The sequence below is a fragment of the Haliaeetus albicilla genome, chromosome 11 (assembly GCF_947461875.1).
Source record: "Haliaeetus albicilla chromosome 11, bHalAlb1.1, whole genome shotgun sequence".
Lineage (NCBI taxonomy): Eukaryota > Metazoa > Chordata > Aves > Accipitriformes > Accipitridae > Haliaeetus > Haliaeetus albicilla.
The window spans coordinates 10,368,601-10,387,293 of NC_091493.1; the positions used below are offsets into that span (position 1 = coordinate 10,368,601).

Genomic DNA, 18,693 nt, shown 5'->3' on the forward strand with positions numbered 1-18,693 from the left:
CCCGTTGCACTTTCTAGCACTTTGTAAGACCCTTCTGAAAGAATGAATGGATGCAGTGAATAAACTGGGAATTCTCTGCAGTATGTATGTACATCCATGGGCATGCATATATACATGTGTGTGTGTGTATATGTTTGTATATACTTATATGTATATATGCATGTAAGAATAGAATTTTAATATATGTAAGTATCACATCAATACTTAGGGATTTTTCATGATTTTTTATACAATGACAACTGTTTCACATTTTTTTCTCTATATACATCTGCGAGCCAACACAAAAATTTCATCCGTTAGCGCAGCCAGCTTTTAAGTGTTCCTTGTTACATACGTTGTCTCTTACCCTCTGACCGGAAGCTTTTGTGGTGAGATGCCGTGAACTGACATGCACGCTCCTCTGTTGGTGCTTTATCTCTCACTTGTCACGCCTTTCTCCTTTCTTCCCCTCCCTTCCCTGTTGAACCTCACTCTTGCATAACCCAGCAAGGAGTTCACGGAGCGTTTCAACCCCAATGCCCTGAAGGACTCTGCCCTGTCTACACACAAACCCATTGAGGTGAAAGGCCTAGGCGGCAAGGCTACTATAATTCACGCCCAGTATAACACCCCAATCAGCATGTATTCCCAAGATGCTATCATGGATGCAATTGCAGGCCAGGCACAAGCCCAGGGTGGAGAATTTGCTAGGTAAGGTTATTTCCTTGTGTGGAATGCTCTTTCTCTGCATGATACATCTAACAGTCCCTCCACGCGTGACACCGCAGCTCTTGCTGGACTTTTCTGTAGTATCTTACATGTGAAAAATGCAAATCAATCCTAGATAGTAGTTGAAAGCACTTCATTGTTCTGAAGTTAAAAGGATGGATAGTTAGAAAATGGAGCATTTCTTTTTTGGTATTCTTCTTAGAACTGGTAAACCCCACAAAAAATATATCTAGTGTTCTGTATATGACATGGGCTGGCTTTTCATTTATAATGACCGTGCTTTGTCATAACTACCATACTACATGCATAACTCAGAATGGGAAGGGGGAGGTAGAATTTTTATTGATATGTGAAGAATGCAAAACATTTATTTAGTACTGGCTACTGTTTTATTCTTTAGAATGGAGAGTTGTGCTGTATTATCCCTGTCCCTAGTTTACATACTGTACGTGTGTCTTACACACATCCTTTGGACTATGGCAAAATCCACTGATCTTCAATAATTCTGCTTTTCCAATGCATGTTTCTGGCAATCTTATCTGATAAACTTAGCCACAGTTGTTAGGACAGAACTGAAATTACATGTGCGATGAATGTAGCCAGGTTTCTCTCTTACTGGGTATCTTTCTACCCAACATAGAACTTACCTTCTTTTCTTGTGACACCAAAATATAGATATAGCAACACACTTTAACATAGTTTCTTTTCAATATGTTAGCTGCAGGCTTATTCAAAATGTAGATGTTTTATGTATTTGCTTGTACTCCCTTTTACTGGCCATTTCTTTTCTCTTTTTTTTTAATCCCCCCCCCCCCCCCAATTTTTTGCACCAATATTATTCTGTTGTTTGCCACAACTCTCCCTAATGATGGATCCCAAACAATACCTTTAGTTGGTTTTCACCATCTCTCAGTGAGTCTCCACAGGTGTACGTAGACTCATATTTCCAATTAGCAAAGTACAATGAAAGAAGTTCATTCTATCTGTGTTCTTCACAATGGTTCACATCTTTCATAGGCATGGATTACATGAGACATTTTGTGATATATTGGCATTTTCTACTAAATGCTGTAACATTATATAATGCAAATAGTACTGTTTAAAAATTTTACCTATTTAAATGATCAGATGATTATAAAGTTTCACTGCTGAGCATGTGAATCTTTTTCATTTTATAAAGAGCATTAAAAGAATCTCTCAAATGCAGTTCCAGTTGCAGGAGTGGCTCTGCTGGACTGGAAAACATCATCATCTTTTCCCACCCGTGGAAGAGATTAAAACGCAACGTGTTGTGGGGAGAGGAAAATGCCCTTTCTAGAAAATCCCAGATAGGGTGAGAGAAGTCCAAAGAGTGCAGCTAGAACTGGAAGATCAGCAGACTTTCCAGGCGAGTTAGGGATTTGTCGTAAGATGTAGAATTGTGAAGTAAAGAATCTGAATAACTGGAGAGGCTTGAATCATAAAACATAAGGTGGTAATGAATTATATTAGTATATACATATATCTTGAAAAGAGCCAAATGAATGGATAAATAGATAAAAAATTAAAAGATTTGCAGACTGTTGAGTCGTTGCACCAGTAGCAGCAAGAGCTGTGTTTAATGCCACTAGCAAAAGCTCTGTTCTAACTTTTTTTTTCTCATTTTGAATATGGAATCCACCTATTGCATGGGTGTTTATGAAGTGAGATGATTATTTCCATTAATCTTTTTGTATCAGACAGTTCTAGTGGAACATCATTCTTTGCAGACAACTCCATGACTATGTTATCCCCTGTAATGATGCAAAAAAAGTTTTTCTGCAAGATCCACTATATAAACTACCGTTTAAGCTTTTCCTTCATTTTGGAATGTGACTCCTAAGCCTAACATTCACCTGGTCCCTGAAGAAACTAGTGTTTCTATTCCTATGTACAGTCAGGTGCAGGGGACTCTCTAAATCTACTGTCCGGTGAGCTACAGCCTGGTTTGTAACTTCTTCTTTTTGAACTCGTAACACTTAGTGACTAAACAATTTTCTCAGTAGATTGTTTTAGTGCAATTAACACAGCATTTTTAATCTAGATATAAAGGCAAGGTTTGTGCTGATATAACAACGGCCTACCCATTGACTGATACTCATTCGATTAAACCTGTAACTCATTTCCTTCAGGTGTTGCTTTGACCTCTGTGATATTCTGAACTTTGATTTGCAGTGGAAACTGAGGATGTTCTTTAGTTTGCTTAGTTGATCAAGTATGAGATAAGATTATGCTTAATGTAGAAATATTTGTATGAGACGTTTGTCACGTAAAAGCAGACCAAATTGTGTACCAATTCATTTTTTCTCAATTCTCTGCCTAGAATTTGGTCTCAACACTTAATTACTCTTCTTTGGGCTTTTCATTTTACACTAGAGTTAAGGCTGAAGCCACAAGGTGTATGTAAGATGGTGAGCATACTCAGACTGTAGATCTAAAGGACTTCTGTTCTTTTGGGCAGTAAATAGCTAGAAACACTTCTTGCTTCTTTTATGAGTGATAAAGAATAGACAGGCTTAAAATAAGAATTCACGTTCTAGTTTGACCATTTGAAATTGGTGATGTTTTAACTTAAGTCAGTGAGATCAGAATCAGGCTCATCACTTAGAAAATAACCCACACCTACTGGATCATCATGTAAAACGCAAAGGAAAGCATATAAATTATTTATACTGCAGTTATTCAGACCTCATGCTGGAACTTAAAGGTAGAAAAATTTGAATGCCCTGACTTTATATCTTTTCTCACTCTATGTTGCTTTGTTTTAATTGATTTTGCTATACCAAGAACCAAGAGTTGGTTGCAGTAAAACCACGTGGTCCGTACATTTCAAGTACATTTCTGCCAAACCTTTTCTAAATTCATTATGCAGTTTTAGCCAAATTCACAAGTCATGTAAGTAGACATAAATCCAACAACTTTATCAGGATTAAGATCTGACAGTTCTAGTAGCAGAATCAATAATGTGATTGTACAAACTCAAGTCTCATGTATCCTCTACAATAAGTCAACTTGGCTGGATAATTTACCAGTCTGCATGAACTGTTTTTTTTGTTGAGTTGGGGGTTTTTTACCTCTTAGAGCTTTTTTTAGTAGTTGTCTAATATCCGAAGTCACAGTATTTTGTTGTTTGTCTACATCAGGGGTAGAACACTGCAGTGTTCCTAAGTTTTTACTTCCTATCTACTTAAATGAAATCTGACGAATGACTCCTCCACTCCAGGGAGTGATTCACATGGTAAACCATGGTTTATAATGAACTCCAAGGAAAAAAAATCACATTGCTACTTATTCAAAGAGGTGTGACTGTCTTTAATCTTGTTTTAATGTTAATAATGTGTGACTTGTATGTTGATGTGAAAAAGGGGGACAATTTTTTATTGAATCCTACTAAAATACCTTAGGCTATAATATGAAAAACCCTCAAAAGCTGTAACGCATTTGGGAAGAATTTTTTTTTTTTTCAGTAACATCAATTTAAAGTAATATGCTTAAAGATGGATGATATTTCTGCACATACACACCCAAATGAAAAAAAATTAAATTAAGAAGAGGTATAACAGAGGTATTAACATGGTTATGTGGATCTTTAGGCTGTCTGTAAGAATCAACTGTCACATTTAGGTTTATGAAATGCTCATAATCAGCGATGTGCTCTATTTTATATTTCCATGCTGAGCGCCTCATAAGTCCTAGTTACTCATCTACAATATAATTATGATTTTAAAAAAAGAAAAAGGCCTGTTGCATTACAGACAGAGTTGGAAATATTCCAACGTATTGCATTAATTTAGTTAAATTTATATGAGCGTGTTCCACTCTGCTAGGGAAGGTTAATTCACCAAGCTCCATTTCCTGCCTTAATCATCTACCATAAGGAAATTAATATGTCATATTAATGCCACACATTGCTACTGTGAAATTTGTGGTCCAGCCTCTAGCGGTTTTTAACTACCTTTGAGCTAATGGCATATCTATACATACACTTTTAAACTGCTTTTTTGTATATTGGTCATAATATAAGAACAAAGCATTTCAGCTAGAGGATTTAAACAAAGGAATTTGAACTGTCCATGACATGCACACTGCTGTTGCCACAGTAGTCCATGGTTGAAATTAGCGGTACTAGCTATCCAGTGGTTTATTGTCCCCGCTACAACAGTCTGCAGCTGTGAAATTTGCTATCACAGCAGCTTTTTAAGCTTCAGCAGGATTAAAAAAGTAAGTCTGGGAATATCAAGTTAACTGTTGGCCAAAACCAGGCAGTCACCTGTGACAGTAATACAGGGCAAGGTACTGTCAGGACTAAGACACGGGCCTGAAGTGCCTCTGGGAACTTGAGAAGCGGACTTTAACTGGACCCTTTAGAGTGACAGAACTTTTCAGCGTAGCCAAAAGTGAGAAGTGGCAGCAGAACAGTCACAAGGGGGTTGCTGACTTACTGTTGGTATTACAGAGTATCTCTTTTCCATATGAAGACTACTGCTGCATGAAGTGAGCGGAAGGCAGAACTTGCTTCTGCACTTGCTTCCCTGCCTCAGCAAGCCCTTCTGCTGTGTATGAAGGGCCAGAAGAGGAAGGCTACTGCTCTCCCTTCCACCTTCCACCTGAAGAAGGACATGGCACTAATTTGTCTATTGGTGCACATAGGAGCAACACTAGCGGAAGCCACTGATGGCACACCCTTCCCAAAATAAACAAGTCCACATTATGCCTTCTATACCTGCTAGTGTTTAGATATTGTAAAGATAGTGGTCTAGGCAACATGAGCTAAAAAAGGAGCTGGAAAATGCTGCTTCCTCCTACAGGGCATCTTCCACGCTGAGAGTTTTTACATAACTTTTATGTTTTGTGGCGGAGCTTAAACTGAAGAGTCAGGCTTTCTTCTAAGCTATGCTCCATCATGTAGATGATTGTGCTGAAACATATAAAAGAAAAATAACTGGGTTTTGTACCCTGCTGGGTCCTCAAAAAAGTGAGAAGTTTGCATATACTGGGGGTTATGAGGAATATAAATACCCCTCTAATAAAAAAAAAATCCTAAAGAGATGGGGTGCTTTTGGGTCCATAGAATATATAAGCACACATCATGTTTCTGAGTCCCTTGCAGTCTTACTTGAAGAACACCTCCCATGCTATTGTTACATGCAAATCCATTAAAACAGCGTATATCATGCAGTGCTGAAGAAGAGGAGTGTCAGCTGGAAAATAACGATATTTAAGGCACGACCTGGCAGTATTTTTTATTATAGTGTATGTTATTGCTGTATGTAGGATATCAGACATGCTTCTTGGCTTTTTCATGATTCCTCTCAGGCTTTCAAACCACAAACCCAAATTATCTGTAGATTTTCTCTGCAGTGGTATCTTAGAGAACACGAACTTTGAGCCTGAACAAAGGAAGCAACTTTTATAGCAGGTGACTGCTCCTGGAACTTTATAGCAGTGACTTAGTTGGACCAAATGGCCCTTAACTTTTAACAGAGCCATTTCTCAATTTTCATGAAGTTGAGCATGCTGCTTGCAAAGCTCTATATGGAATAGAAAGTTAAAGCTGTTACAATAAATCACTTGCTTCAAAAATAGACCTTGTATTTAGAGAAGTCATGGAGCCAGGTTACTCCAAGCAGTCATCATCCCCCCCAGCGTGTATTTCTGCATCTCTGTTAATATTTAATTTTAACTGTATGCTATGCAGAAGTTATTTTCGCAGGGAAAAAAAAAAGCTATTAAGTTACTAAGTCTGTTTCTAGCTTGCATCATAAATCAAAGAGAGGTTATCTTGCTTGTGCTACAGTGCTTTGTAGCTTTGACTTTAGCTGTGCAAAATTGGAAGTTTCTTCCTGGATGTATCATTTTGCAAGGTGATTAGAGATGTCGTAAGACTCTGAGATACAATCTGCTGTTAAAGATTTCAGGTACAAAATACATGTGCAAGTCTTGAGTACAAGTCTAGACTTCTCATACTTCACATGTTTAGTAGACAATGAATCCAGAGTTATGGCAGCTGGAAGTTTAATTCAGAGTTTGGCAAGGAATAATCATCTCTAGAAAAAGCTATAAAAGCCTACCACATTATTTTTATAATGAAATATGGTTTTTATTTCTAATTGCAACCTTAAAATACACTGGCCCAAAACTGTAATAAGACATAACATAAAACAGTATCAACATGAAGCTGTTTTTATAAGAAATAGTATCGGACAAGAATGCTCAGAGAAATACATGTTTTTGCTTGGCATACTCTCCTTTATCACCACACATTATTCTAATGACTGTAAGCTTGTGGCTGCATTGGCTGAGGTATCATAAACAGACATTTACAAGCATTTTCACACTGTTTTGAATATGCAGATTTGAATGATAACAGGCCATTTCAAAGGTAGAATGAGCCATAGCATTCTTAATTCACATAAAATTGATCTATGTATTTTTTTTAAAAAAGTTATATTTTCAAAGCTGTGTTTTGGATTGCTGTTATTTTGGATGAGAAGCTGTAAGACCAGAGAGAGGTTGGGATGAAAGCTACCATGTCCTGTTTCACAATGTTTCACTTTCTGAATTGCAGTAGCCTTCCTATTAAAGATCCTCACATAGACAGTGCCTCTCCGGTGTATCAGGCTGTGCTTAAAACTCAGAACAAGCCTGAAGATGAAACCGAAGACTGGGGTCGCCGTTCTGCCAATCTGCAGTCTAAGTCTTTCCGCATCCTTGCCCAGATGACTGGAACAGAGTACAGTAAGTCAAATAACAAAACATCCCCCTCATCCTGATTTTAGATTCACGTCTTTATTTTCTTACCCGAGTATTAGCAGCTGCTATGCAAGGAAGACTCACATCCAGTTTGTAGTCATTGTCAGTGAGGGCTAAGATTGGAGAACCCTGTATCTAACTTGAGGGAACTAGGAAATCAAAGTGTTCAATCTCACCTTATGCTTTTTGGAGAAAATTCTTTGATCTGCCAGGGGTCTCACCATAAAAGTATAACAGACGATACAGTAAAAGAGCATTTGGGACCCCATAGTTCTTCTTCCAAATAAAATCAAATCTCTGCAGTGTAATCTTTCAATTTTCCAGCAGTCTAGACGTACAAAGCTGTCCATTCATTAGAAGAAAACATAAACAACTTACTTATGTCTCTTGTAACGGTCTTTTATGGAAGTGACCACCATTTGTATTGAACCTATGGTTCTATCAGCCCTGTTATCTAAACCTAGGTCTGCTATGAATGTCATGGGAGCTTGAACTTTGTTGCCTATGCAAATGTTTTTTTCTGACCACCTGGTACTAACCTCAGAGCTTGTTTCTGATCTAGAGAGAAGGAAGTTCAGGGACCTTTCCCACATCAGGGGGAAATACTTAGTATTTCCTCCTCACATGAATCTGCTGCTGCCTCTCATGCTTTCCTACAAAGCAGCAGGCCCTTTCTGTAGAATCATTGCCTACAGCTGTGAAACACTGCTAATAAATGAATGAGAAAGTAGTTGTAATAGCTACTTTCCTAGTAACATCCTTTGTCCTGGCTCTAGGGAACCTTTTCCTCTTCATGCTGTTCTTACAAAATCCACTGCTGCAAAGTCAGCATGAATGCACCTTTAGATAGGCTTTTGATATGTTTCTAAAGAACTTATCATCCTAAAGCCAATTCTTTCCTTCCTTCCTTTCTTTCTTTTTTAACTGAAACATTTTTTTGCCTGCAGTGCAAGATCCAGATGAAGAAGCCCTGAGGAGGTCAAGGTAGGCAACTCCCTGTGAAAAATGTGGCTTTCTCCTTACTGATAACCAAATAATGTTTTAAAACAGCATTAAAGTTGAACGTACATTATCGTCTTTTTGTCTTAAAATAGTCTAATACATTTACTTAAAAATCACTAAAATTAAAATGCTATTAGTGAGAGGCATTTGAATGAAAAGAATAACAAATTAGCATGTTTTCAGGAAAGACGGTGCAAAATTCTGAAGTGTGTATTCAAATGTGAAAGCTTTCTGCACATGCAACTTCTGTGTACTTTACTGGGTATGTGAATGCAGTGAGTTCCTAAGACCAAGCCCTCTGTAACTACTTGATTGTGTAACTGGATGAAAATACATAATGTTGTGATAGCACTGAAATTTGTGAGCAATTTATTTGGATGACCCTGTGATTGACATTTTGATTCTCCTGAAATGATACAGTAAAGGAGTTGTTTCCATCCATATCCATAATTATTTGCTTATGTTTTCTTTGGAATAAATACAACCCAAATTTGTAGAATATGGAAGCACAGGACTGCTTTTGCTAGTGGATAAAAGTATTTGTTTCATATTATCTACCAAAACCACTGAAAAAGTGGATATGTTCAGAGATATAATAAGGAATTAAAGATTTATCATCATCTTATGTTGTCCTACAGGAAATAGATTTATTAGAGATTCTTATGTTGAGCTTAAAAACTGCAGTTGAATCGGAGTATCCTGCATGCAAGCCTGATTTTCTGTTTGCATACTTCAAATCTCTGTATCACGTTAGCTACTCTAAGCCTCTGGCTGGGTTTGTGATGTGTTTGATACTCAATCCACTTTCTCTTCATTTTTTCTTCCCCCCCCCCCCCTTTTTTTTTTCTTTTTTTTACTGCCATGTGGCTTCTATAAAGGTTCTGAGCTTTTGATCACAGTGCAAGTTACAAATGTTGAATCAGTGAGAAAGATGTCTGTCATCTTCCTTGTGAAAATACAAGTATGCTTTCGGTTTATGTTTGCTATAAACCTTCCACTGCAGTTCACCAAAGTTCATGGCTAGGTGCCTGAACATCAGGCTTGACATTACATCCCTTGGGGATTTATTTCTTCCCTCAAATGTGCAAGCCTAATTCTTATTAAATGTATCGTGCATTATCTGTTTTGATGTAATAGCACACATCCAAATCCTTATTATGATGGGATTTAAAGTGTTGTGCTGAACTTAACAGTCCTCTGTACACATCTGAGAGTAATATGTTGTTTTAAAGAAATAATCTTTCTAGCTGTATTCTGTGGCTTTGGAAAATGCTAGATATTGGAAACTTGACATGGTATCAGATATGTTGAAAATAATTATCTACTAACACATCAACATGTGTAAATTGCACATTCTATTCAGTGTAACTTAAAGTACATGACTACATCCACTGTGCTTTGCGCATTTTCTGCCATGTTGAGGTATCATTGTGTTACCCTTTTTTTCTTTTTCACAAGGACAGTTATGGTTAGGAGTATATTTAGGCACAGCTATATTACCTGAAGTGGTTTAAGGGCGTTCATTGGTAGTAGAGGCAGGAGAGAACATATGCTAGGTAGTTCTATGGGTACAGTGCAATTGGCATGAGCTCTGGTGCAAGGAATGAAATGGGTTCTCCCTTCTACCTAACCGATAGTGCTTGCCCCATCGTGGTGGCTTGGTAGCTACCTCAAATGTTGCACATACTCCACTGCAGATTTTGTAGCAACAGCCCTGGTTATGCGTGCACCCATCATATACTACGCCTTGAGGCCTATTGGACCCCTTCTGTTTAACCTTTTGGCAAGGCCCCTGCCACTCTTGATTTTGTAAAGGATGGAAGGACCTGTGTCAGATGCACAGAATCCGTGCTTTAATTCTAATCTTCCAGCACCATAACGGAGTAGAAACTCCTCTTCAGTATCTACTCCAGGCAGCCTGTACAACCACACCTTTCTCCATGCCTGCAGTTTAGGATCACCTGGAAGGCTTCCTGGGCTCCCGAAAGGAGAAGGTTTCCATGGAACTGTGGAACCTAAGTCTTGCCAGATTCAGCGTTGCATTAATCCCGTGCTGTGCTGGCATGCTGGAAGAATCCTTCATGTTCCAAAATTTAAACTGCCAGAGATTTCACTGTGTGGGGAATTCTGGTCTTGGGGCATGCTGTAAGCGATATCTCCCTGGTGCTTTCTCTTGTCTCTTTGTGTTGGTTCTTCAGTGTAGTCGGCAAGAACTGCATGAGGGGGTGAGCAGGTTTCTTCCAAACACTTGGGGGAAAAAAATTGAAAACAAACAAACAAAAAACCATGTAGCTTATTTTTGGCAGAACTGTTTTACACAAAAATAGTCACTTCTAGATTTCTGCTTCTAACTTCATGACATGCTCTGAACAGAACCCATAAAGCTTGGGAATTTTCAGGTGGCAGAATAATCCCTTCAGTTAGTATTAATGAGCTAATTGCATGACTGTCCTTTGCTCATGCTACTGCTATTTTGAAGGCACACATAAGATTATAACTTGCTATGAAAACTTTCCATTGCTATTGTGCTGATTGTTACGGAATATTTTCCGGAAAGATGGTATTCATTTCAAGCCAAACAGATGTTTCTGAATACCTTTTCCTTGAAGGGAGGGGTATATCTTTAAAGCAGTAAGGGAATTCTTAAATTTCAGGTAAGACCCTCTGTAGCTAGTGTGCTCCCATGTAACTTGAAAAAATGGCATCATGAAGTTTCACCATTTCAGCTAGGAATACTTTACGTCTTTTAATTCCTTAAAGGCATTAAAAAATAGTTTGAGAAGTCATACATCAAGACTCCGTTAGGAGTGTTACTTGCATGACACTGTTATTAGGAACAGAAGACTAAGAAATATCAGTGAATTTGTTGGCATTTACTCTGTTTATTGTTTCATGCCTTCTTCAGCCTGAGGAGTAAAACCAGCCCAGTCTGTTCATTTCTGTTTGTCTGGTTTCACTCTCAAGTTGCGCTACATTAAGACAATTGTCTTGCATTTTGGGTGTAAATAATGAGGGGAAAATTACCTTGTTTGCAGTGAATCAGATACGTTTTGCAAATAACAAGAACATTTTATTTTCCATTCTGTTTGATATACTTCTCCTTGACTGTGCTCTCATCCACACCCTCCTCCTTCCTCTTTTTATTTACAAAACCTGAATTTAAACTATAGAACATATAGAAAAGATTAAATCCTGACAGGTGCTTACAGCTTGCTTGAGCGCCCCAGTCTGCAGTCAAAGGTAGCTAGGGGTGTTCACAGGAGGTGGCCAATACTTCACAGAACCATGCTTTGAAGATCCCATGATATTCTGCTTTTTGACACAAATGACCAGAAATATTTATGCAAATGTCAAGACTTATACTCACCTATGCTGAGAAAAGCTATAGAAAAGTACTGCTGAAACCTATGGCTGATGGTCCTTACAGGAAGGACAGCAGGATATATATATAGGCTGACCTAGGTATTACAGAATGGAAAATATTTGCATTAATTTTGCTGTTGTATGGAATTAACTTTGCTCAGTTGAGGGGGAGGGAGGGAAAAGCTGAGAGAATCTACTGGCAGGAAAACAAGGGGATTACACTGCATTTCTAGCAAAAGCAGCCCTGTAATACCAAGCACAAGTCAAAGAATATGAAGTTATATCAAGTTATTTCTCAGAAATGAACAACTGCAAAAACCCTTCATACGTGGTCCAAAAAGGATCACACAGCCTTCTTTGTGCTGATTCGAAAGCTGAGGAAAAAATCCAAATAAATTGCCGTTGCCCTAGTTATAAGGCAGGGGAGTGGTAGCCATGGTCCCTAACCCCTTTCTTTCTCCCTCCTTTCTTTCTTCTCTCTGTGTGTATGTCTCTCTCTGTCTCTGTCTTTCTTTCTCTCTCTCTCTCTTTCTTCACGCCACAGGGAAAGGTTTGAAACGGAACGTAACAGCCCACGCTTTGCCAAATTGCGCAACTGGCATCACGGCCTATCAGCGCAAATCCTTAATGTTAAAAGTTAAAAGCCCACATTTAGCAGGCAAATACATGAGACCGAGAATTACAGTAAAAAATTAACTGCTGTCCTGAGTTAGGGCCTAAGAGTGTCACACACACAGAGACAACACTTACTGCTAGGGACTTTCTCTGAGTGCCTGTCTTCTGTAGATATCTGTTGTTAGCCTGTTATCCATTCACTGTCACCAAAAGTAAAGCTAATGATACACCCAGTTCATGTTCTTCATTATAAAGTAGATGATTAGCTTTTGTCCTTTACTATATCAAATATAACTCAGTATACAGGAAAGCATTACTATTGTACTCTCTTGACTTTAATTCTAGAAGAAAATTAGAGGGAAGTTATGGACAGTATTTCTTTAGGGGGAAGAGGAATGAGACTTACTGAGTTTTACTGCTGTAAAGATAATTAAGTAGGAGAAAGAAAGATGAAAAGGAAAACTGACTGAGCCTGGCCTAGACTTTGCTAAATGTACAACATACTTACTTTGCATAGCTGAATGATGCCATTTGAAATAAGATATTAGCAATGTGAAGTTGTGTTTCTTCCATATATTATACTGGTAGAAGTCATTTGTTGAAACCATTGCTGTAAGTTTTCTGTTGGAAACCTGAATTTGTCATTACATGAAAGCTAAAGATAGCTGTGGTTGCTCAGGATCTGTGAGAAAATTACTTTTGCTAGAGGTGATTTAGGAGTGAGAAGAATATATAGTACTACTGGTGCACTGAAGTTTTTAAAAGCATCTTGTAAGTTTTAAGGAATATGTTGCCCATTCTGTATTGCTCTTGCTTTGACCCACATTTTTTCTGTATATAGCAGCATGCTTTATCTGAAATAAAAGGTTTTAAAACTAAAATAATTATGTGCCTGTTTTACACAGTACTTTATTCTGTTTTAAACCAATAACTGCTTCAACTGACTATTGAAAGAAGAACTTTTCTTTCCACAATAGGAATTTGGTCAAAAAGCTTTCCTCTATTACCTATAATTCTTACTGACCTTTAAGTTATCTGAATTGGAATAAACCTGACAAAGCAGTTGAAAGAACAACAACAGAAATGAACAAATATTGTATTAGGTGTGAATGAAAACAAAGCCTAATTAATAGATGTTAGATGACAACCTATTACTAATATAATTTAGTATTTCCATTTGAATAATGTGTGTTCTCTGGCAATAATTATTAATTTGTGCCCGTGGCAAAGGCACTTGAGACATTGCTGGTGCTTAGAATGGGATCTTTTTGTTTCAACGTTACAACAATGCTTTGCTTTTAAGCTGTGTCAGTCAAGATATGGCAAACCTATACCAAAGGTCCCCAAATATTTCTATTTTCTGTTTGAAGTACACCAAGAGCAATGTCACTTCCCTTTCTAGTTTATGCTCTGATCATTAAATGAAACAAAAAAATGCAACTAAATTAAACTGATTGTGGTTTCCATAGAAACAGTTGATATTAGCCTTCAACAGTCTGCATTAGGAGTCCTTAGCATTGATTGAAGCAGAAGTTTCTGGTGGTAAAACACTGGTCTCTGCAATGGAAGGTTGACTTTGTTGGCAGCCCTGCCTACAGTGCTCAATAATTATTTTTTTTTCATTAACATCCATAAACTGCAAATTAGGTACCTTTATCTGGTAGCAGTAATTCTGTTCAAAGAGATGAGTGCATGAGATTAGATTGAAACTCTTACACTTCTTGCTGCTTCCAAACATCTGAAATTTATATCAGCAGTCCATACAAGAACAAAGTTTTTGCAAACTCCCATTGTTTTTCTGTGTTATAGAAGGAAGGAAAAGCTACCGTTCATGGAGGATTTTGCATGAATCAGCCAAATACTGGAGTGTTTAAAGGGGAAAAAAAAATCTAGTTATCATACTTTAAAAAAAAAAAAAAGTAATTTTTGAATATTTTTTTAGAGTACCTGAGCACTAGTTCCTTTTAAAATGTAGTTCACTTTTCTTAGATAAGGACCATAGCAATTCAGTAGGCATGCCATTTAATATACAACACTCATTTACATTTCCCTTGTGGGAACACAAACAGATTCTGATCACGCCATCTTATTAGTGCCTGTGGAAAATCAGCATAACTGCATGAAATAAGAGCAACATTTTAACTTTTCCTGAATGTTGCTAAGATCAAACTTTCGTTCAGAGTGAGAGAATTTTATTTATATATGGGAAATTTTGATAGAACTTAAAATATCAATAGGCAATTAACTTTTTTCATAAACATCAAATGTACGTAAGTAAAAAATCTTGCAGTTCTAATTTTCAACCAAGTTAAATGGTTTTCTGAATAAGTAATAATACAGTGTTTTCACTTAAGCAGGAATTGTGTATCCTTAATGTTTTATGAACATAATACAGATACTATTTGTTTCAAATAGTCCTAGTGCATGTACTATAATGGAAAAGAAAATGTCTAGACTATATCTCAACGTTTACACTTAATGTTATTTTTAAAGGTATTTTTTAATAGTCAGAAAAGCATAGTTTGATCAGATATGTAATTAATACAGATGTAATTAAGCAGCCCCTTTCCCTTAGCTCTGCTTCAGTGGATTTAATGATAAAAATTCAGTGCATATAAACCATGTGATCAGATAGAGAAATAGTTTTAATCCTTTTTCCTGGAGGATACAAAATAGAATCTAAACACTTTCCAAGCTTGTAGAATTTCAATTCTTTATGTAATTACAGAAAAAAAAGTAATAGAAAAAAAATCTTCAGCAGCTGGTAACTTTTGGAACTTTTGCAATGATAAAAGACCTTTTGTGAAGGTGCTGTCATTAATCCCTAAGGCAAGAGTGTTTACTACAGCATATTTCTACTGCTTAGTCCAGTCCATCTCAAAAAAATCTCCCAAGAGATGGACTTTGTTAATTAAACTGTCAGTCAATTTCTTCTATCCAGTTTCTTCTTTATATTTAGACTAGTAACTCCTTAATTCTTACTCCTCAAAAAATCTGCCTTTATGTTGTCATGGGGATCTTCAAGCCCAGAAAATGAATGTTACAGATCTTTCCTTATATAACTATTAAGAGGCCTTGTCTTTTCCCTCCTGAGTAGGAGGCAGACTTTCTGAAAGGTGGAGAAATTGGGCTGGATTTGTCATTCTACTACATCTCATTGCTAGAGACTGTAACAGACTTAGGCCTGATAAGAAATCATTAACAGCTTTAAGAAACCACTAGCTTTGTTCTAGCGAAAGGTCAAGTCTGGCCTGGTTATGCCTTATTCTTGATATGTCCAGGCTTATTTCACTGTTGCTTCTGGTTGACCAATCCCTTCTTGCAGTGTTTCTTGACCACTTGCAGAAGTCTGCTGTTTTGCCTAGGAAAATTAGCCTCAGTTAACGACAGTGAGGCTTAAAATAGGTTCCTGACTGAAGACTCGATGAGTCATGTAATGCTTTAAAATAGCACTGATGATAGGCAGGTATATCTGTCCCGTGATGAATATATTTTGAACCATGACTGTTCTGCTGAGCAGAGGACAATGGTTGGTGACAATACTGTCTTCTAAATAGCCTCTGTGCCAAAAATCAAGTAAAACGCAGGATGTGGATAGTGATATTAACCCCTTGCCCTTCCCAATATTGCCAGTAAAGCATAGTGTTATAAGCATTTAATGAAGACACAGCAAAGCTGATGCCAGTAGGAAATCAAAACCAAAAGGCCTTCCAGGTAAATCTGCTTGTCTGGTTATGACACAGGGAAATGCTCATTTTCTGCTGTGGTATAAGACCGTTTGATCTAAACTAACCTGTTTCCTGAATACTGCTGCCTTGCCTTCTACTCAAATGGTCTCCTCCTCACCTCCTACGGTGCTTAGTTTGCAGCAGGAATACTGACTGCATGCAGTGTGTGCTGATGGGACATGGCTAGTGTGTGACTTTAGGAAAGCAGGCATGAGAACTTGACCTCTCTTCCTTTCATGCATGAAAAAATTACAAAAGGAAAAAGGTTCTGTGGCTCCTTCCCTTGCCTCCCTCTTTTCACACCTGCCTGCATGGGAAGGAGACTAAGTTTTTGCTATGTAACAAATATAGAGGTCGCTTTCACCTCATTGCCGTTTTGTTCTCGTTATGCACAGCTGTGTGGAGTATATCTTCAGTAGCAGCTATTTTAGGGACTACTTTATCACTTTTGAAAAGTCCAACTCTTGATCACAGAGCTGTCTGAAGCATTCTTCAGGGGCAGAAGAGGTGACACCATTTTTTCATTTGTGCACTCAGGTTCCCACAGGGACTAAGTTGATTTTGTGGCTTCTTTAGCAGTGTCTACCATGACTTTCAGTGACTGGGACTATTACATGTATCAAAAAATACATGGATACTTGCAAAAAATTTAGTTTGCAAAGTTAAAAAGCTAGAATTTTGGTATGGTACATGGTAGTACCAGATAATGACTTTAATCAGTTAGCCTTTAATCAACAGCTTTCTGCAATATACATGTAAATGAATTAACTAAAATTTGCTCTCAAGCACAATAACATTCTTTGTTCTACTGCTGCTTATCAAAGCCATCTGACACCTCCAAGACAAGCTAAGGCACCTTAATCCCCTTCCTTCATTTGCCAGAATTTCCGATGATCAGCATTGCTGACCTGCCCAATTGCCAAAAACTTCCTATCTGTGTGCTAATCAGATTACCAAAATCCTTTTGAAAGATATACCTTATTTTTCCACGACAGCCCATGAAATAAAGCAGATTTCTATAGGTACCTTTCTCATTTAAGGAACATAACTGCAATAAAGAATAATAAGTACATCAGTTTAATATATTCTGATCCCCACTTACCTTTTAGCACCTAAAGAGTGACAAAAACAGAGGAATAGTGAAATAACTCAATTGTCTCTATGGAATTCTGAGTGAAACTAGAAGGGAAAATTGATCAAATATAATGTCTTTCTTCTCCCAAATACTCCTGAAAGTTCTGTGGAAAAAAAATGAATTTAGAGATCATAAATTTCTTGTTTTCAAGCCAGTTCTCTGTAGAACCAATTGATCAAAGATGGTGACCATAAGGTATAGTGTAACTGCTTGAATGTACTCACTTAAAATTGGAAAAGTGAGGCCTCCAAAAGAAATTAGCAAATACCATGAAGCTTTTCTCAAAATAGTTCATAAAGTAACGTATAAGCTAACAGAGCTTGTTAAACCTCAAGATTCAGTTGGGGGGGGGCGGGATGCATGTGTACTGACCTATATTTAACATCTTGTCTTTACCATCTCCCATCTTCTGCATGTTCCTGTCCAGCAGTTAACTTTTGCATGGGCAGAAATTAACATCACTTTCATTCCTACTGTGCAACGTTTGAGATTCTCATATGCATCCTTCCGCTGATGTAGATGACTAACCATGATACCAGTGCACAATGCTACCTTTCTCTCCGAGTACTCCCTTGCATTGCCTTCAGTCCAACAAGGAAAAAGCAGTTCTTGCATGTAGCAGTCTTTCCCACAAGCACGTGTAACCCAGAGGTACTCAGTTGTGGTCTGTGGATCATCAGACTGGCTCACAGAGCTTTGTTTAGGGTGAGCTGGAGAACTGGCTGATAGCATAGCAGTGGCACTGCTTCCTTTTATTCTGCTTCTAAATTGCATTAATGTCAGCAAAATTACCCTAAATACTAATAACTTCCTAATAGCTCATTTCCACGTAAGCACTTTTCTAGTTGACCCAGAATGTTATATGATTACAAAAGAGAGAGAGGGAAGGTAAGAAAATCCTTAAGAGAATTTATGAAATCAAATGTAATCCACATTCTGAAAGAATGACAACTGCTCTAATTCATACCACTTATTTGGTTTGGGAACCGAATAGAAGAGACGCATTAGTCTATTTCAGATGCAGCTTCAAACTTAGGATAATACCATGTAGAGAAAGTATGAATTTTCATATCATCGGTGTGCACAAATTAAAAAGTAGCTCTAAAAAACTACCAGCTGAAATTGAGATCTATGGGTTCTTGTTCTTCTCTTGGCTTCCCTGGAGAAAAGTGAAGTCATGATGAGAAAGAATGCTTCAGTGAAGGGGGAATAATTTGCTGGTGTACAATACCTAAGCTTGTTGTGCATTGGTTTTGTCTGTAATAGTCACAAATACAAACTGAAAAACTGGATCCTGTGTTCAGGCGCCTGGTGGCAGATACCTGCGCTTTACCAGGGGGACTACAAAAAGCTAGAGGGAACCATTCAGGT

The 18,693-nt window shown here is 37.7% G+C and overlaps 1 protein-coding gene and 1 long non-coding RNA gene across 17 annotated transcripts in view; one reads left to right on the plus strand and one right to left on the minus strand.

The window, feature by feature from the left end:
• Positions 1-18,693, plus strand: part of LDB3 (LIM domain binding 3) — a 130,081-nt gene that overhangs the window by 71,270 nt on the left and 40,118 nt on the right. For 11 of the 16 annotated variants that reach the window (XM_069796088.1, XM_069796086.1, XM_069796090.1 and 8 more), the window contains exons 6-7: positions 7,295-7,464; positions 8,427-8,463. In XM_069796088.1, coding sequence (XP_069652189.1) covers positions 7,295-7,464; positions 8,427-8,463 — 207 coding nt within the window. Of the gene's footprint in view, positions 1-486; positions 691-7,294; positions 7,465-8,426; positions 8,464-12,388; positions 13,344-18,693 lie in introns of those variants that run through there. The other 5 variants (XM_009915188.2, XM_069796099.1, XM_009915189.2 and 2 more) reach the window with 4 other exon arrangements.
• LOC138687698 (uncharacterized) overlaps positions 7,896-18,693 on the minus strand; it is a 60,584-nt gene continuing 49,786 nt past the window's right edge. The window contains exons 6-8 of the long non-coding RNA XR_011326814.1: positions 18,436-18,481; positions 17,165-17,235; positions 7,896-10,728 (exon numbers count right to left, since the gene is read on the minus strand). This is a non-coding gene — a long non-coding RNA (uncharacterized lncRNA). The remainder of the gene's footprint in view (positions 10,729-17,164; positions 17,236-18,435; positions 18,482-18,693) is intronic.